Source organism: Octodon degus, unplaced genomic scaffold (genome assembly GCF_000260255.1).
Source record: "Octodon degus isolate 3935 unplaced genomic scaffold, OctDeg1.0 scaffold00015, whole genome shotgun sequence".
Lineage (NCBI taxonomy): Eukaryota > Metazoa > Chordata > Mammalia > Rodentia > Octodontidae > Octodon > Octodon degus.
The window spans coordinates 10,036,587-10,058,010 of record NW_004524591.1 but is presented as its reverse complement, the minus strand read 5'-3'; the positions used below and the strand labels follow the sequence as shown (position 1 = coordinate 10,058,010).

At 36.8% G+C, this 21,424-nt stretch overlaps 1 protein-coding gene across 1 annotated transcript in view; it reads right to left on the bottom strand.

Moving 5' to 3' along the window:
• Positions 1 to 21,424, bottom strand: part of Itgb8 (integrin subunit beta 8) — a 95,955-nt gene that overhangs the window by 38,401 nt on the left and 36,130 nt on the right. The window contains exons 3-6 of the mRNA XM_004626453.2: positions 17,829 to 18,003; positions 9,187 to 9,433; positions 7,287 to 7,452; positions 6,630 to 6,788 (exon numbers count right to left, since the gene is read on the bottom strand). Of these exons, the coding sequence (XP_004626510.1) occupies positions 6,630 to 6,788; positions 7,287 to 7,452; positions 9,187 to 9,433; positions 17,829 to 18,003 (747 nt within the window). The remainder of the gene's footprint in view (positions 1 to 6,629; positions 6,789 to 7,286; positions 7,453 to 9,186; positions 9,434 to 17,828; positions 18,004 to 21,424) is intronic.

Here is a 21,424-nt window from a genome sequence, read left to right as displayed (position 1 = left end):
GGCCTTGCAGCACATGTCACCTGGGTTCCCATGGCACAGATGGTGGCGGTGGATTTATTTTCTATCTACATGGAGATACAGTGGTAACTACATAGAACAGCAGGGCTTCTTAACACTTGGGTCTGTGTATTCCTTGTGTGAGGGCACCCCTCAGAGCACAGGAAGCATACCCGGCTTCACCCACTAGACAGTAGCACTTCTTTTCCTGAGATGTGACTACCGTGTCTCTGGACATGGAAATGACCCCCACAAGGTAAAACTGCTCCATCCAAGAATCATACCACAAGTAGGACCTCTGGAAACAGACCCCGGGAGTGCCGTCTCCTGACTCTGTCATTGCTTTCTATGTGCTATAGTTTGGATAGCCACTGTCCTTTTCCAAAGGCCCATGCATTGAAATCTTTGTTTCCAGACAGGTACTAGTGGGAGGCAGTTTAAGAACTGAGTGAAGAACTGAAACCTAAAGGAAGGTCTTTAGGTAAGTGGGGTGATTCTTTGAAGGCGGCTGTGGAAATGCTTCCTTATATTTTCTCTCTTTTGCTCCAAAGCCATGATTCAAGTGGTTTCAATCTACCATTTGCTTCCACCCTGATGTACTGTGATAGACCTGAAGTAATCGGAGCAACCTGTCAGGACTACCACCTCCAAGACTGTGAGTCAAAATAAAACTTTTTCCTTTTTAGGCTGGTTTTCCCAGGTAATCGTTATAGTGATGCAGTGACTAATACACTATGTGACTGGGCAGCAGTCCACATTCCTGGAAACCTATTGCCATATCTACATCCAAGTCCATATTTATATTTATACCTATATGTAACATACAAATGCTAGTGTCTACCTCTCAGACTTCTGTGGTGATAAATGAGATAATACAAAGGCTTTCATTAACCATTCTATGACTTCTTCCTCCACATTTGTGGTGAGCAGGAACTCCTTTCTGAAAGTCACGCTGGCTGGTGTCCTTTGCAGGCACTGCTCTACAAGGGAGTGTGACTTAGACAGGACACAGATGCCCCAGGACCTCCATTTTCTCATTCACAGAACAGAAATGGAGCAGTAGCTCACCTCCCTGTGACATTGAGTGGTTTTAATAAATTATTGCTTAGGAAGAGATATTTGGTGGGCATTATTAAATATGCCAGATGTCTTCTTGGTTATGCTGTAATTGGTGTGCTTCACTGATTTATTTTTTATGACTGACCATCAGGTGTTGGAATTTATGGCTCCTGCCAAAATAGGTATCATTTGGAATCATGGTACTCTGCTTATTGAAGAGGAGCATAGATGACAAGTTTTATAAGCACTTTAAGAGTGGTAACAAAATTTTCTTCCTAATATTATTTGACAAAAATATCTAATGTCATTATATATTACATTTTAAAATCAAATCTAAATTTCATTGTGCAGCTCGCCTATTCCTAGCCTCCCTTTTGTTCCACTCCAGAGGCACCACAGAGGCAGAGGCAGGCTCCTTGGAGGCTGTCGTAGGTGATTTCTGCAGGCAACATTTGCTTTCAATAATGATAATAGTAATAAATCCAGCCCAATATTGTTTGCAGACATCATTTTCTGGCTACTTTTCTGAGAACATAAAAAGCACTCAAATTACATTGCATAAAATAATGTAGAAAATGTTACAATATTTATAATTTACAGCAGACAGTTTAGCAAACATGCATTTGAAATCAGGCATTAGTTTTAGAAATTCTAGAAAATGTCACATTATTTAAATAAACCTGCACATTGATTCAAATCTTTCTTGTTTCATTCAGTGCCTGGCATAAATTAAGTGCTTGGTGAATTTTCATTTTTATTAATATGTAGCTGAAACCCAAAGCTGGGAAGCAGAAACAGAGAGCTACTTAACATTTTCTGAAACTGAAGAGGCAATTTCTTACAGGCACCAAAGAGAATCAAGAGACCTTACTAAAAGATTACAATGATGTAGCTAATGGAACTCTATCTGGTATCAATATCAGCTGTAAATGTCTTCTAGACTTTGAAAATGTCAAAAATGTCCCTTAGAAAAATGAAATAGCATGGAAATAAATGTAATAACTTCATAAAAGCTTGTTAACTCATGCAGGGAAGTACAGGATTAAATTAGTTTAAAATGTCCTTAAGCTCTTTCTCATCAGCAGTTCCTGAAAAATTGAATGCTACCCATGGTAAAAAAAAAAAAAAAAAGCTTCCTAAATAGTACACACAAGTCATGTACAGGCTTAACAGAACTGTATGAGAAGAGGCACAGTGTGGACTTTTTATTCACAAGAAAGTGTATGTCTGCAGTGATGCACCACGTGCCTCCTGAAATTCTGCCTCTTTTCCTTTTAGTTATGTGTTTGGAACGTATAATAAATACACTCATATTGGGGTGCTGGTACATGCTATAAATATGGTATCTTGATACAATTCTGCCTTAATCATCTTAGATTCTTGTACACTTGCATCCCAGTACAACTGCAGAACAAGAAATGGACTATGAAGTCAGTGGTGGAGAATTCTGAAGAGGTGGGGGATGGGGAGATGGTTCAGTGGAATAAGTGCTTCCCTGGCAAGCGCAAGGGCCTGAGTTCAATCCCCTGTTCTGAAAGAGAGAGAGAGAGAGAGAGAGAGAGAGAGAGAGAGAATTCTGAAGAGGTATAAGAAAGGATGGAGGATCCCTGGCCATGGTATAGCTGGACACTTTTATTTTCTAAAGTGAAGATGGTGGGCCGAGGAGATAGCTCGTAAGTCTAAATCCCTGCCTGGCAAGTGCAAGGACCCAGGTTCCATCCTCGGTACTGCCTGCTGTGCCAGCTCCAAGCTGAGCAGGCCTCCGAAACCAGGCGTGGTGGTGCACACCTATAATCCCAGTGCCAGGGAGGCTGAGACAGGAGGATCACTATGAGTCTCAGCTGTGTAGCGAGACCCTGTACCAAATAAATAAATAAATAAATAAATAAATAAAATATTTTTTTGAAAATGAGAGAAGATGGGAAAAAGATGAAGAGAGTGCAAAGAGAAAGATTGAGAAGGGGAAGAAAAAATTTAAGATGTGTTATGCACATGTATCAGCTCTTTGGATGCTGCCAACACATACTTTAAAAAGCTATGTGGGAAAGGAAATATCAAACCTGCACTATGAGATCCTAAACAATTGCTTGCTCTGGAACTTTCCACACTGCAAGAGGGTGGCAGGATCTTGCCTACTTGGGTCTCTGTACTCAGGAGTGAGAATCATGCCAACATCTGAAAGTGCATTGGTAAGGTTCACTGCATGACCTCTACATACTTGCCTCTTGGTCTCCTTTCACTGTGACAGATGAGCTTTGTGCTGCTCTTGGCCTCTGCCAGGGGTGGGTCAAGAGTTTCTGGGAGGCCTCTGGCCACAGCTGGGCATAATTCTGAAGCAGCTGGGTGGGGAGGCACGATCAGATTTTAGTCCTCAGTGTTAATAGCGCATCTGCATCATGAATGATTTCTGTACTGGCATCTCATAACTTAGACAGGATGCCATTCATTAAACTATCGTTATGATGGGGCACTTTCTAAAACTGCATTGCTACTCAAGTTGTTTATTCTGGCATTTAATCTTGAAGAAAATGCAGTGGAAATGTTTTTCTACTTAATTCAATAATATAGCATTATTGCCAACAACCATATACAAATATAAACAGTGTATAAACAGAAATTATTTTAAACTATATGGCATCTTGTTTTGTAATTTATGTAAGTCAAAGCATCTGGCTTATACTATCATATTGAGGCTGAAACTGGAGTGTTAGAACAGAAATTATACAAAGAATGTATTTTCTGGGGGCTGGTGAGATGGCTCAGTGGTCTAAAGCACCTACTTTAGAACAAGCTTAGCTAAAGCCCAGAGACCGCGGTTCAATCCCCCAGCCCCACATGCCAGCCTGCCCCGCCCCCTGGTGGGCTGAGCTGGCCACATACACACACACACGCATAAATAAATAAAATTAAAAAAAAAAAGAATATATTTTCTGTATTTTTCCTACTTTTCGTTGAGACTGACAAAATGGTTAAGAATTTTAACATAAATTTGTGGGGGATTGGGTTCTAAGTCTGCAATTTATTAATTATTTTAGCTATGTATCAGGTAACTAACTTTTCCTACCTTCACACTTTTTTTTTTGCAAAAGGATGATAATTATGATTACCCCAGAGTTGTTATACAGATAAATTTGCAAGATGTTTGCTACAGTGCCCTCAGTTCATGCATATGTGCTCCCCAAAATGGTACTTTTCATTAATCTTGGGTTCACACTGAAACAGCTAAGTATACAAGCAGAACTATAGATATTATAATTAATTCAGATACATAAGAGGTCTTTTACCGGTTATTTACTTTATGGAGAAAAGGACAAGAATTTGGATCTCATTGTTAACAAACTTGGATCTCATTCAGTGTTACTAGCATTGACTACTCAGGTGTTTGATGACTTGTATAACGTGAAAAAATTTTAAAATGCCTCCATCATAGCTAAATTGAAGAGGATAGATGTCACTTTACCATGATCAGGTATGCATGCTTCAATTCAGGGTGAATGTGGCCTGACATATGGGAGGATTCAGAGCAGTTGCGTATCTTGTACAAAAAATCCACATGCAAGGATTCAATACCAATGCTTCAGTTTCTTTCATTTTAGGGCAGTGTTCTAGAAAGGGGTGAATCAGTGTTCTTAGGGAAAGGATCTTTTAAAACACAAACCGGTGATAACTGAGATAGAAGTATTCTAAAGTATCAATGTGCTGACCCCTCTTTAATTTACTTAGTCTATTAAATCAATAAGTGGAAGGCTCATTCCTTTAAATATGTGGACTAATCACTAAAAAAATAAAAGCAGCTCATGATAGATTGTCCGGTTTCCTGATACCAAAAGAACCCAAACATTGTGGAATTTAAAATTCCCCTGGAATTGCAATTTATTTTCATAACGTTCTATGACATGATGTGTCTAAAATTATGATAGCTATTTGCTTTCCCTAAGGGATCCTCCCTAGATAAGTAACAGTATCCTTTCAAATACTCTTATGGAGTGATGACTTCAGTGACTTGGCAAAACTTCAGAACAATAATGCAATTTGAGGATAATGTCACTGTTATTTTTCCTTTTAAAAAAATGCTTCTGTGTGTCACAATAGAATAGTTATTCTTGCCTGCTCCTCTACTTTCAATAAATAAATTAGGCTAACTCAGATTAAAGGAAGTTCAATAGGAGGAAGGAGAGACAGGAAGTGACTAAGAAGTTGGTGGGTCTGTCAAGGTGAACGGGGCTACAGAGAAAAAAAAAATAACAAGTGGAATGAATAATTCTACATCCTGAATTTTTAAAAACTCTAACCAAGTGTTGAACTTGTTTGAAATGGTGATATAATTGTTCCTTCCATCTTCTACAAGGGTGGAAGGATGTTTTTGATGAACATGAATTTTACCACAATTGTGTCAAACCACACAGAGTTCAGCCTAATTTATGTTTCTTATATTGTATTTCATACATCACATTCAAGCTATCTCGGAGCACTACAGCTCACTTGCAAGGGTGGCATGAAAACTTTTACATTTGCAAGAGAAAGAATACAGTGACCATAATTTTCAGGGACCTCCCTAACTTACTAGCTGGAGATTGGTCACAGTTTTAAGATTACGTTTGGCTTTGTTTGTCTGAGTGACCTGTATTTGCCAAGTAGATCAACATGAACATAAATGTGCAACAGGAAATGGAGGTGGCAGTGTCCAGTCAGTCTGATTATACAGTTTGAGGAGTTCCTGTTACCAATGAAAATGACACAAATACCTATTTGTACATCTCATTCATGTTTCTTCTTATAAAGTTACTAAGGAATGAAAAGTTAAGGAAAATGGACCTTACTACTTAATGAAGTGAACTGCTAGGTAATTCTTTTGGCCTAAGAATGCTGTGGAAATAACTTCTGAGACAGTATGGTCCATGAGTTGAGAAAGTTTGATAGCTTCTATCTTGCTATTTGCAAGAATGTAGAAATAGGCATTAATATTTATGCCTAGACTTACCTAACCTGGGGATGATATGATACTAAAAGATTATATTTAAGCATACACTCCAAAGCCTATGTCAACCCTCAGAAAACAATTCAGATCTCCATAGCTCTAAATGCAGTCCTACATAAGCATAAGATTTAGAGGCAGGAAGGGAGGTGTAAAAGTAGACAAAACCTTCTTTGTCTGACTTTTTTCTCCCCTTTGTCCCTGGTTTTTATTGAGTTTCCGCTTATTGAACTGTGAAGTTTCCTAAAGACAATCACATTTTTCTTCTCACTACTTAAAACTTGTAGAACTTGTCTATTTGTACAAAGAAAAGGCAATTCTTTTTCCCTTTCAAGGTCCTTGGATTGTATAAAATAAGTTCTTGCATCACTTTTAGTTAAAAACATTACACAATGCTTTGCAGTTTATCGAAGAGTCAGTTTGTAGATGACAAAATATGATAGCCACAAAATTTTATTGAGAACCATATATTCTCTTTGGTGGCTTATCCTGGTTCTTTATCTTGCCCCTTTAGGTAATTTCTGGCAAAATAATCGCCAATTTAAACTTGTATTGTGCCCCCAGCGACGTAGCTATGAAGGAGCTATTGCTACATTACCATGGTTGTTGATTTGACGTAGACATTGTTTTTCAGATGGCAGTTTCCATCATTTGGCACCACTATCCCTGCCAACTTGCTGTCAAGAGCGAGATGGGACGTCTGGTCTGTCATCACCAGCAGCAATCTTTTAGCTTCTTTTCTCCATCCAATATGACTCTTAAAATAAACATGTAATTAGACCTTGTCCAATAACATAGATCTGCGCTGTGGTTTTGCCTCTAGCAAACATTGCGTTTGAGTTGACAAACTTTAAGACAGGCTAGAATGATGCACTTTGGTAGAGTGCTGCTTGCTTCCTAAATAGTATTCACGTTTTAATGCACATTCTCTCTTTCACCACAGTCACTTGACCACATTGGTTCCTGGCTGCAGATTTCTAGAGCTCCCCTGAGGAAGGACAAGCCAGATTACAAACAAGACAATAAGATCACATGAGTGGGACAGCAAGGTATTTCTGGCTTTTCTTTGGAGTATAGTGTTCTTGCACTATAAGGGCAGCTCTTTGAGAAGACTTTATCTGCGCACATGGTCCCAAAAATGTACCAAAACCAGCAACACTGGTGATATTCTTTTATACTACAGTTTCACTCCATAAATCACATAGAAAATGAAAATGCTGAATTCTTTGAGCGCTTAAGGACATGGACCTCTTACCTCACAGACGGCTGCCTGAAGCATGGCATCAAAACCTCCTTCAGGGGTATCTATATTTCCAGAGATCTTTTGTCTGTGAACTGCTTTTTCAAACTCAGTGATGTTTTCTGTCAGAGACAGTACATGGATGTATCCATGCGGAGGCATACAGTCCAAGTTGTAGTCACTGTATGGGAAAAAGAAGAAGTGCAAAATCTATTTGCTATGCTTCCTTCAAAGTTCCAGAATACTATTAAGAGTAAGTTCATATAATTAGTATGAGAAGGAAGAAGGTTTTATTTTTTGGCTAGAGAAAGCTTGCAACACAAAAATATGATAAGTTCAGTAGTGGTGAGCATGTCTTTGTGAGGAAGAAATAAGAACACTGAGGTTTGGTGTACAAAAAATAAAGAAGGTTAAATATGTTCTTTAATGTGAGATAGGTAATAGCTTCCAGTATGTTAATAGGCAGTGTGAATTCTTAAGAAGAAAGTAAGCCTTTCCAATAGTTTCCTACCATACTTGATCATGGAACACATGAAAAACATTTTTCAGGAAATACTTTTGGATTTGGTTGAAATATCATATTATTAGATTTATAAAGAGGAATAGTAGACTTATTTTTGAAATGATGTTCAGTGTGGAATTGCTGATGACAAATTAAAATTTATTAAAATTTTTGACCATCCTGTGATACCTCAGAAAGTGAGATTCCTTTCATACTCACTTTCAAGGAGAAGGCTCATGAAGCTCCACTAAAAGATAAATCAGCCCCAGGTTAGTAGAATGGACCAGAGAGTTGTCTTGGTAACTTGGAATATGTAATGCAAGGCAATTTGAGCAGCTTGTGGAAGTATGAAATATGTTACAATAAGATGATATATGAGAGAAACATTATACAGATTTTATCCTCTGATAAGTGAACAGACAAAAAGTACACTTAAAAGTTGTGCATTTGAGATCGGTCCTCTTTGTTCACTGTGAGGCGTGTTCTATTTAGAATTAGAATTCTAAAGGCTAAGAAAAAGGCTTTCTAAAATGTTAAATGTTCATCGTTGACTCACTCTATGTATTAGCTGAGCTATTTTTGTAGATACATCAAAAGCAACATAATTATACACAATCATGATACAGTAATGGAGAGAGACTCATTATTGAAAGACAGACACTTTAATATGTACTAAATCTTAATTTAATAATTTTGGAGCAATCATCAAGGAGAAATTCAGAATTTCCACACAGATACTTATTTATACAAGGCCCGTGTGTTGAAAGCTTATCAAAGGATACTAATAGGGGATAGAGTTTTTTACTTTTTATATGTGTGATGAAAGTACCTCCTCCTCAAATGTTTTTGATATTTATTTATTTATTTATTTATTTATTTATTTATGTGGAATGGGGGATTGAACTCAGGCCCTTGTGCTTGTCAGAGAAGCACTTATTCTACTGAGCCATCTCCCCAGCCCCTTTTGATTCTTATGTAATAAGACAAAATTAAAGACCTAGATTCTAGGGCCAGCCAGATTGCTCAGCAGACTAAAGCACCTGCTTAGCCAGAGCACAGCAGTGGGGATTCAATCCCCAACATGCCATGCTAGCCCCACCTCTGGGGCACACTGAGATGATGATTGAGATTGGGTGTGGTGGCATGGGCCTGTAATCCCAGCTTTTGGGAGGCTGAACACAGGAGGATCACTACGAGTCTCATCTATGTAGTGAGACCCTGTAGACCCTGTACTAAATACAAAAAGCAAAAAAAAAAAAAAAAAAAAAAAAGCAAAGCAAAACAAAACAAACAAACAAAAACCAAACTGAAAACAAAACAAAACAAATCCCCCAGTTTTTTTTACACAGGAATAAAATGAAATTTTCTAAGACAAAAATTTATTTAGTATTACTCACGCTGAAAATTAAATACCTGCACTGATTATGAATCCTCTCCGGGTGGATGCTAATGTATGGAGAAACGGTTTTATCAACATATGAGCCAAATCCAAGGCGGAAGTCATGAGAGAAAAATGACATTTTTCTAGATAAATCATTTCCAACAGAATTTAACTTCTCTATGTTATTGTGCATTGATGCTGACACATCAACCAGATAATAAAGATCTACAGGATATTTCTTCAGAGGACGAATTTTCATCATAAAATTAGCTTCAGCTCCTAGTTCAAAAGAAGAGGAAAAACATCATGTAGTTTTCATTATATATATATATATATATGTGATATATATAATATTATATATAATGATATATATTATAATAATGTATTATAATAATGTATTATAATATATATAATATAATATATATAATGAAAACTATATATATATATGGATAAGATGTCAAAAAGTCATATTTTAGAGTCTAGGACAAATAGACAAACTTTTATATTAGAAGGTTCTAGAAGATTGTAGGATAACTATAAGGCATTTCAAAATCAATTTGATAGTCTTCATATTCTGCAGTGTCTATTCCACAACTTCGTAGATGAGAAAGCTATAATAGCAAATGAACCAACTCAATGTAAATGGGATAGGATGTAGTCACATAACCCATTGCCCTAAGTAGCTAAAAAAAAAAACCAGAGTGCAAAGCAGCAAGCAGCATTCTGCCCCCCACGAAGTACAGGTATCTGTGCTTATTGGGTGACTCCAAGCAAACTAGGAATATACTTAGGATTGAATGTGGATTTCAATGCATGTTTTGGAGTTCAGATATATTTTCATATGAGGTGCAAAATCTCTGATACCTAGTAGTACCTTAGGCTATACAAAATGAAGAGTATTTCATCATGAATTAGCTCACGAGAAAGCTATCTAGTGGTGGCACAACAAAGATCTGGAGAATACTTGTCCTACACGTAGTAAATATATGTAGCAGATGGATTACAGAAGCAAAGCCTGAGTCATGAGCACAGTAACAGGGTTGGTCAAAGCACCCCAGTGAGAAATGTGTGGGGAGTTTCCTAAGGACAGCTGTCTGTGATGCAGTTTTATTTAGTTTTCTGTTATATTGTCATTTGATACATGGACCTGGGTTATTCCCACAGGGCTCTACAGAGTTGTTAAGATCTGTTTTCAATTTAAAACACAGTGGGAAAAGTCATCTATTTATAATCTGTGAATTTTACTTTTTAAACAATAAAGCAAATGCATTTAAAGTCATAATTATTTGTCCATGGAGAATATGTTGAATGGAAGGCATTTTTTAAAATTCCAACTTATATACATAATTGGTAGTTGGCGCTCCTTCTGAGGGGAATCCCCTGGTGGACCAAATCAAAGTAGCAATATTTTCTTTTCAATTATTTCACAGATCAGATGTTTTCCAGTTGAATCACCTAACCTACCGAATAGTAAACTTTTAAAGCTATGTGATAATAATTATGAGAGAAAGAAGATATTTATTCATGCCTGATTTTATGTGTAGGAAACCTCTTTAGAGCAGCTTTTCTGCTCTAAAGTTGGACAGTCCCATGTTTGGAAGAAGGATATGTAGCCCAGGCCCATCTATTCTTTCACCCCTTCCTTTTAGGAGTTGGGCTGCCTTTAGAGAACATTTAATTTGCTCTGATAAAACAGGGCCTCTAGTGAAAAGAGCTATCTGTAAGAGCAGGAAAGTTGGAAACTGGTATCCAGAGCAAGAAAATGAGAAATACACACAGACCAAAGGGAGCAAAATCGTTCATGTAGCGGGGCTTGAAATTCAATGCATATACCAGTGTTCTTCTAAATTTATAAGTGGTGTCATTGTTTCTTTTAACAGTTGACTTGGCCATATGGCTGAAGGCCCAAAGCACCAGCCCCTTGGTATTTTTATCTTGGTGAATCACTGAAGTTTCTAAGGGCACTGACGAGAGATGATTGGCTGACTGCTTCTGTAGAGGCACCACAAGGAGCAACAAACACTCAGCGTGTTGTGTATGGTTTGGAGACTGAAGCACCACTACAAGAGGCTGTGTAGCAGCAGCAAAGCCACAAGCCTTGGAGGCTCAGGCTATTCAGGGTGCTCCAACCAAACACTAGCCACGCAGGACCTCAGTAGACAACACCTGGTCACGGCCTCCAAGCAGATTCTGGTCTCAGAGACCTCCATGAAGCAGAGGCTGTGGGGAAGCCTTGTCAAATGGTCAGGGGCTGAGCAAGTAGCCTACAATGGCTTGACTTTGGATGATCCTGGTGCCAGCTTTAGCACAGGTATCTGGATCAGTTGAAGTCCTTAGCATGGACAAAGCTCTTAGTAAGATAAATTTTCAATAATGGGGCAAAAGAGAATTTTATCTAAAAGATTCCATCAAAGTTTAACAATGTATGTTTAACACATGTCTATTATTATTTTAAAACTATCTGGAACATTCCAAGCATCAAATTTTATAAAGTTACATTTAGTGTTTTTTGTTTTTTTTTTTACATTAATAAGGACAAACTTGAGTGTATTCACCACAGGTTTTCAGCTGTAGGGTACCATTGGCTGATATTTAGATTGGATTTTAATAAAGGATATAAGTCACATGCTCATTTTATTTCATGTGAAGTTAATTATAGCTGCTCTTGTCACTTTAGGCATTTGAGATGTTGGAGATAAAGGATAATGATGACTTTATTCTTGTTTCTCATATTTCTAACAATCATAATGAGAAATTTTCTATGGTGAGCAATGAGAATCTGGTGGTGATTCAGTTCTTTGTTTCATGTTCTTTCTTGTCATGATACCAACCAAGTTGTCTTTCAACAGCTTTATATTTTTGAAAGAAAGGTAAATGTGCATAATCTATTGGGGTGTGCGTTTATGTGATTTTCTTTAAAATATATTCATATTCTCAGGGCTGGGGAGATGGCTCAGTGGAATAAGCACTTGCCTGGCAAGTGCAAGGGCCTGAGTTCAATCTCCGGTTCCACCAAAACAAACAAAAAAAAACCAAAAAACCAATATATATATATGTATATATATATATATATACATATATATATATTCATATTCTCTTGGATATAGTGTGTCCCAATTTTTTTTTCTTCCCCTGGGACTTAAAGCACAAAATCAGGATACAGTCCTATGTATTTAGTTTTCCTTGGCTTTTCTTGAATAATTTCCAAGGCAACTTCATTGTCTTCTTCTGCAGTCCCACTTTCCTACAACCACCATCTACTCCACAGAGAATATCTTTTTCAAACTTAAAACTACTTACGTCACTGACTATCAAATCTGTCATCAGTACCTTTCCACTAGTAGCTCATATTCAAGTGACTGCATGTGGCAAATTGAGTAAAGTGCCTGTTGATCCTGACTTTATCTGCATGTTAACCCTATCAATACAAAACTGCACCCAGGTCCCCATTTGCACCGCACAAGTCCATATTCCAACGCTTTGTTTACGTTCCTTCTTCTGCCAGTGGTATCCTAACCTCCCTTCCTCATGTAAGTACCCCTTCAAGATTGTTTCAAGACAGCAAGACACAAAGTCTAGTTCGTTTCTAAATGGGGGAGGACTGAATGGGGTATATGCCAGGGGCTGGAATTAGAATGTTGACTCTCTTTTCTTAAAATGCTGAAAGGAAGAGGAGTCTTGTAAATGTTTAAATTTAAATGTAACTATAACAAATTAAAGTAATTTTTCTTATAATATTAAAATGAAGCACATGTACAACATTTTTTTTTTTTTTTTTAATACTGGGGATTGAACTCAGGACCCTGTGCTTGCCAGGCAAGCGCTTATTCTACTGAGCCATCTCCCCGGCCCATCATTTTCTTAAATTAGTAAAGTACAGGCTATACCAATTTTTGTCATATTAGTACATTGTATTATTTCTGAATTAAAATTTGAGCATTTCCTTCTCTTCTCTCTTCCTAAAGATTTAACCTCATTGTTTTTAGAGAATGTCAAGTAGGATCATTAATTTTCCCCTAAGATTTATAGGTAAAAGACTTCCTTAAGATTTAAAAGATAAAGTTTGAGTAAAAAGTGAAAGAAAACGTTATTTTTCAACTTCACTTATAATATTCAATTTTAAGTAGAGTCCTACAAGTCTTATTTAAGGAGTCTAACCAGTATATGTTCTATAAAAAAACCTATCCACAATGGATTAAAAATTAAGAAATACTATGTTGCACACCATGAATTTTTATAAGAACAATGTAATAATTTATAAGTAGATCAAAGTTAATATTAGAGAATAAATGTATTTTATACGTTTGCATTATATCAAGGCCTCAACTCTTATATGTGTCAGGGAAAAACTTTTATCTCCTGAAGTCTTGTTCCACATCTCCAGAGTTGGTAAAATACAACTTATATCATAGTGTGCCCCAACACTGGTATTTCTTTGATGTCAAAACTCATTCTTCAGTTTTCAACTTAATTTAATAAGTACTTGCCACATACAAGGATTCTAAAACACAGTTCTGCTATGAAAGAGCTCGCAGCTATGTTGAAAAAATTATACAGTTTAGACAGGCTAATTTGTAATTCAAATAGTGAGAAATTAAATAAAATCAAGCCTTGTAGTAACTGAAACAAAGTTACGCGCTCCTCTCTGCATTCTCCTACTCCTTCGATCCCACCTGCCCTGACTTCAGTGTCTATCTCCTACTGGTGTCTCCAACTCATTTCTGTCTCTAACCAGAACTCTTCCCTGAGCTTGAGCCTCAATAGTTCCAGTCTGAACTGAACATTCCCCTCCATGGTGGCTGGTGTTTCCTGCCCTCCAAGTGATTCGAGTGGGATTCCAGGTGTCTCATGGCCCACCAACCACCAACCCTCCTGATTCCACCTTCCCAGCATCCCTCACGTCGTCCAGTTTCCTCCTGCCCTGTGAGCTCTACCATTTCTTATCTACAGCATGAAACTGTTTCCCAGGTTGTTTCAGAAAAAACTAAGGCATCACTATATCTAAAAAGGGGCAAAACCAAATTCATGAAAGTGTATACCTTAAGTGTAATGTATGAATATGAATGGCAAAAATAAAATACCTTTGCTTCTAATTTAATATAATTTGCTTTGTGATATTGTTTTTAGCACATAAAGCCCAATTTGACTTGCTAAATTTTTATTAAGGAATTGACAGTAAGGGTATACTAATCTTGTAACAACTGAGCAACTTCTAGGCCTTCTAAATCAATCTATTTATATGAAATAAAGGTAATGTGTTCCTTGAATGTTTGAATGAAGCATTTCTTACCATGAAAACATTTAGAACTAAGGTCTTTAAGAGACATTTTTTTTGTATTAAGGGGATATTTAGAATTTATAGTTATAAACTTTATAGCTTTTTAACTTCCAAGCATTTTTTGTTTCTCAGGAATCAATTTTAGATATATGTATATTTCCCCTAAAAGTTATCTATATTATCAAAATTTAAAGTTTTTACCACATATTTTGGGTGTTTATATTTTCTTAATATTCTCTTTTTAAATATTTGTTTTGTGGTTATGATTTACATAACTGAGTTGTTTTTGTCCTCTTTTCCTAATAAGATTTAGCCATAATTTATTTATTTTATTTGAGTTTACAGAGAACCAGCTCTAGACTTATAAATTAATTTGGCCTTTTTATTTTGTATTTAATTAATGTTCTTGTTTATGTTTTTACTTTATGAACTCCTTCCCTTTGTTTATTATGGTTGTTTTATTTTTGCTGTGCCTATTTCTCTGGTTTCTTAGTTCATCTTCATTCATTTTTTCTTTAATTTAAAGTTTTGTGTTTTCCTAACAGTAATTCTAGTCACATTGCATATATTTTGATGTGTTTTCTTACTGTTAGAATTAGACTATGATTGGAGTTTTTATTTGTTCTTACAGATAGATTTAGGAGAGGGTTTCCTTAATTTTGCTGTTCTTTGATATTTATCTTTTTACATTGATTTCAAAACTTTTTGCTCTGTGCTTAAAGATATTAGCCTAAAAATTTTTTTCTTGCCTAAAATATGATAAATTTAAATACGTTGTGTATGGACTTTTAAAATGTTATTTTGTATTTCAAGTACTGCTGACTGAATTGTATCTCCCTCAAATTCAAATGCAGACAGTCCCAATTCCTAATGTGATATCTTGGGAGATAGAGATGATTAGGTTTAGATGAGGTCATGAGAGTAAGATGGCACCTCGATCTTGGGCTCCCCAGGCTTTGGCACACGGTGCCTTCCTACAACTATGAGAGATAGATAGGCATTATTTGTACCATTCCATGTGTGTTATTTTGTTGTGGCAGCCAAACAAACTAAATAGGAATGTTGAACCTGCACATAGCAGGTGGCATGTGACCCTGAGGAACCAGCAGTGTGACTGTGAGACCATGGGTTTTTACCACTGTTATGTAATAGAGATATTTTTCCTGACTTGATTCTACAGTGCTAGAATGCAGGCTGTATAGCAGACAGCTGAAGGTTGTATGGGGAGGCTGCAGTGCAGGGTTGATGCCCTGTCCTATGCTGTTACACACAATCGAGATGAAACCCATATGTGCAATAGATTGAACACATGTAGTTTTGTTACTTATACACTTCATGGATTATGTATTTTATATGTAGCCCAAGACAATTCTACTCATTATGTACGAGGCAAGTAAAAATGTTGGACACCCATGAACAAAGACATGTAGTTCACTAATTAAATTGAATTTTTCTATTGTGCTATATGACTTCTTTTTATTTCATCAGTACACATTAAGGCATGCTTTAAAAATTCTGTTACTGTGAAGAACTTGTCAGAGGAAAATGAAGAATAGAGAAACAGGAGTGTGGAACACTGCAAGAAAGATCTGTGCTAAAAAAATTAATAAGTATAAATAATCTGACCTCCAATTCAAGTGTACTCTAGGGAGCACTCCTGAGTCAGTGTTGAAATATAACAATTACATGTGTGCTACTGCTCCAAGGTAATACAACCTCAGAGCGGCAGTAGCTGGATTAAAGCTTTGAAGACTCTTGCGAATGAGCAGTGAGAAAGTTACTAGATGAAAGTGCTGCTGGGGATATAGAAAACTACAAGAAATTAGAGGACTTAGAAACAGTCTAGGAGAAGACCTCGGTAGATCAGAAAAATCAGGATATGAACCTGTTAGAATAATAGGAAGATAAAGAAGAAACCATTAAGGATATCTGGGCAGTCCAATCATAACATAATAAAGCTGCATGTGTAAAAGAGATTCATGTGAAATTATAGAAATAGCAAAGGAGAGATTTCAGTGAACATACTGCATTAGAATTACTCATGAGTATATAGAGTATATAATCCTTTCTTCTGTTTCTCTCTTTCTCTGTCTGTCTGTCTGTCCTCTCTGCCTCTGAACTTAACTGTGTTGTTTTTTTCCTAATAGAAGGTGGTAAGAGCCACATTCTCACCAGCCTTGCTACTTGAATTTTCTGCATCTTTCTCCAGCTGTTGCTCATATGTCTCCATAATGGGCTGCAGTATTATTTTATATGGTGAACGAGTACAGTTTTAATTGGAAGCTGTGAACATGCTTAGGCCCAAGATAGAAGTGGATTTTGTTTTTCTGTTAATCAAAGAGTCTGGATGAAGCAGTTTTGCATTTGGAGTAGGGTGAAGAATGTGCCAAGATCGATTATTTTAAAAATTAATAACAAGACAGGACCACCCACAATGAAATGATGAAAAGTTAAAAGTAATGTTATACTGCTTTAATGGTTGAATTGAACCATCTACTGCATCTAAATGAAAGGTGCATACTTGTGTGTCTTGACTTAGGTTGTTAAATGCAGTTCATATGCTGGAATTCTCCAGCTCTGGAGGAAATGACTACTTTTTCGGAGGCATGCGACAAGGATACACAGAATAGAATGGGAAGTATCAGAGAACAAGAGGAAGAAAGCTGTATCTTAGCCTGAAGAGCTGTAGCAAAGCTGCCAAGGTAATTATGACAATAATAAACTTCAGTTTTTTGTTTAAAAGTTTGTCACGGCTGGGGATCTACAGCTCAGTGGTATAAGCACCTGCCTGGAAATTGCAAGGTCTCATGTTCAATCCCTGGTACCGGAATAAAAAAAAAAAAAAGAAAGAAAGAAAGAAAGAAAGAAAAGAAAAGAAAAGAAAAGAAACACTGCTCAGGAGATAGCTCAGCGGCTTAAGAATCTGATTGGCAAGTATAATGTCCTCAGTCCAGTCCCCAGTACAAAAAAACAAAATACAAGTTCATCACAAAGACCATAGTTACTTAGCTTAATTCATGTTTTCTACTAATTAATTGATCAATGCATCCAATAAATATTATAGAGTGCTTACTAGTAATATGGCAGAATGCTGCTAGGCACTGGAGCAAGTGCAACGAAATGTTTCCTTTCTCCCAGAGCAGTAGGAGTGCAGGAATAAAGTCACATCACCATGCACTAGAACAGTCTGTTATAATGTATTGTGCTCAGGTTTTCAGAGTATCTGAGGTCATATGGCTACCTCTACGGTAAAGACTAAAAGTCTTATTTTTTGTTTGTGAGCTCAGTAGGATTTCTTTTCTAGCAGTGCTGCTTGTCACATAAATATGAGCCAATTAATATGAGTTGCAATTTCAAATGAAGAATCACCATAGATTTATTTGAAAATCACCAAACCTGGGCGCAGTTGGATTGACACTTCTCCTGGGGTCACCTGAGTATTAATTTCATCTTCACTGGGTATTATGACACGCACAGAGGGGTATTCAATGGACTCCACTGAACAGCCTTTGCTTATTAAATTGGAAACAATGTCACAACGTTCACTCCTTGATCCACCTGAAATGAAATCCTGTTTAAAAGAAGGGAAATCACTGATTTTTTTTTTTACTGCATATCATTTTAGTTATAACCAAAGGGAAAAAAAATTTAAGATAGAAAATACTGCCAAGACATCCTTTCCAATGTAGGACAAATTATACAATTATTTAAAATAGCTGCATGTTTCCAATAAGAGTGCTGACAAGTTTCTCATAAATAAAACTTATATTTCTAAATCTCATCTAAAAAAGAACAAAATGAATTATTAAAGGGGAGATTTACACCAAGCACTTTTACTATTCACTGAGCATTGTAAAATTATACCAATTTAATTCTTTCCAAATATTTTCCTTTGGAAAGATAGATCCAAAAGAATACTTAGCCAAAATAGACCATTCACTGCATCCAAATGTGAGTGTCAGTTCTCAAAGAACTCAACTGGTATGTTTATTGTATATTGTTATGTTTAGAATATGAGAGCAAGTCTTTAGAAATCATATGCCTAATTGAATACTGAAAATTCATAATAGAAATATAATTCCTTAGGCCATAAAATTGCTAGACTTCTTATATATCAAACAGCCTGTAAATGATTCAGTACAGTAAAGAAAATGCTTGGGATGATGTAGAAATATAAGACTAGAGCTCAAATTTTCCTGACTTTGGTACTGACTGTACAACTGCCACTATCAATTTCTGAGACCTGGGGGAAAGAGATACATCTATGTATGTAAGCAGGATGGTTTAGACACTGTGCTCTGGATTTCTCCTGGCCTATGAAAAGGAGCAGTTAATGCTTAATTTGCTTATTCTCCTTTTTCCAATTGTTTCTCCTCATAATTTCTCATGTATGTCTTTCTTTTTTTTCTTTCCTCTTCCAATTTTGCATCCATACATCTGGTAATATGAATAACTGGCTAGAAGACAACACTATGCATTAGGACAAATACTGTGAAATTCATATTACTTTGTTAAGTGAAATTCTGTATCAGTTGTACTTTTTCTGTTTTAATACTATTTTGTACTCTCTTTTTTTAAACATAAAAAAAATAGAACTTTCATTATCATTCAGCATTGAATAGCCAGAGGTTATCCAGGAGCTTTGCAAGTGTCCTGAAATTATTGGGATGCTGTCTTAGTTACTTTTATTTTGTTGCTGGGACAAATACCTGACACCCAAAATGAAGGTAGGAAAGGTTTATTTAGCTCACAAGCACTGGAGGTTTCAGTCCACACTCAGCTGGCTCCAAGGCAGAGTGGCACACAGCAGAGGGCGGCAGTTTATGGCGGCGGCAGAAAGCACGAGCGAAATGGAGGAGTAGCAGCAATAATGGTAACAGAGAGGAGTGTAGCACTCACACCCATAATCCCAGCAGTGGATCATGAGTTAATCTCAAACTCTAGAAGTCCCAGCCCCATGACTACCATGAGGCTTTAGGAGGACAACTAGACACAAACCATAACAAATGGATTTTAATTTATCCTGACTGAGAAAAAATATTTTAATTTTTCATATAATCATTCTGATTTTTCCCAAAGAAGAGGAAATGTTTTGAAAAGTATTGATACATATTTATTTTACAGTTGTTTGTTTTGAGACAGAGTCTCACTATAAAGTTCAGGCTGAACTTGAACTCACTATGTAGCTAAGTGTGGCCTTGAATTTGCAGTGATCCTCCTGCCTCAGCCTCCCAGGTGAGGGTATAATAAATGTGCACACGACTCCTGGATGTGTTTTATTTTCTATCCTGTTGTTGTGAATTATTTGGATAAATGCTTATCTAGGAGCTGAATATTTGCTTGGTGCTCTTCAAGACAGTGGCTGTTTTGGTCCATCATTCACTCATTTCTCTATTCTTTTGGATAATTCAGAGAACTGGATTTCTAATCAGTTAATCATTCAGCTAAAGTATGCTGACTATTTCCTGGGGGACCATAGACTGTTAGGTACTAGGTATGTGAAAAACAGCAATGTAAGCTGAATCCTTATCAAAATTAACAAGACATGGGTGATCTAGTCATTAATCACATAAGCGTAATTGTCAAAAGAGTTAAATTTAGGGAAGTACAGAATACCGGGAGTGTCATAGGTGGGGTCATCAAGTTTATGAGGACATGAGTGTGGAATGTGAGGTCACTGATCCAAAGCAGGTGAGTATTAGCTAGGGTGATGGTATACAAACAATGAGGAGTTCTTCAGGGAGAGGTGGCAAGTAGCTGCTATGTATGAGTCACGTTCCTCCAGAGTGGCAAGCTAAGTGGAAGACCCATCGCTCCCAAACGTGGGGAATTCTGAAGGCACGTGAGGCTTCGTGTGTGTTTACTCATTCATGATTCACACAACGACTTGCTACCGACAAAGGGTCATATGCATTTTACAGATGTAAGTGCCCCAAGATTGCAAACCACAGAGAAGAAATAATGTACAAACAGCTTTAAGTCTTCTCTTCTCCCAGCCATGGATTCTAGTATTTGTGTGTACAGAATGGAGAAGAAGGGCCGGGAGGTTAATTTACTGTAACTATGCAGTAAACAATGTCATGTGGTTTTGCTGAAATTGAAAAGCCAAATAGTTTTGCTGAAATTGTCAAAAGCCAAATAGTTTTGCTGAAATTGTCAAAATATTCTCAATTATTTTGCAATGCATGAATCAGCATGGCTGTTTTTACTCCACTATAAAAATTAACTCAGGAAAACACTGCCAACAGTCCAATTAGGTTTGAAATGGGAAGAAAATACCCATGGTATCAAACTTAAGCATGGGACACTGCGCTCAGCTCCTGTGGCCTACTTTTCACTTTGTATCAAGGAAAAGCAAATTGAAACTGCACATTTTTAATATGGGGTATTTCGTGTCACTTTAATATCCTCTAAACCTTACGCTTTACCTTTTTTTAAAGTAAGAAAATACACATGGGCAACTTTTTTCATCTAAAGTCTTGGTGAGAATGAAAAGCCGAGGTGAAGTTGCTGTGGCTGGCTTTGTATCAATTATTACTTTATCCATTTTGATATAATGTTCTGGTGATATAAGTCAAACAAGTTTTTTTTCTCCAGTTTCTGAGTCTTTCAGACTTCCAAACAACGAACACTGCATAGAAGTGGAAGATCAGTGTCATCTTCCTTTAGACAGTGAATTCCTGTCTTTCTTCTCATAGTTTAGGACAGTGGGGGCAAGCTTGTGGCAGACCAATGCACATTTTTAGGTTACCTATCCCTGACCTAGGACAGCTATCTCCTACGTTTACCTTCTGAACTTCTGTGACACCCCACCAGATGTACCAGTCAAGAAGAAAGTTCTAGCATGAGTTAACAAAAAAACCCAAACACTGGCCGTTACACTAGATAATATAGATGAAGTCCTTTCTACCATAATCATTTTCTGATTACTTTTATGTAGCTTAGGAGGAAAGAGAAAACAAACCCTTTGGAGCAGCAGATGAGCACACTGC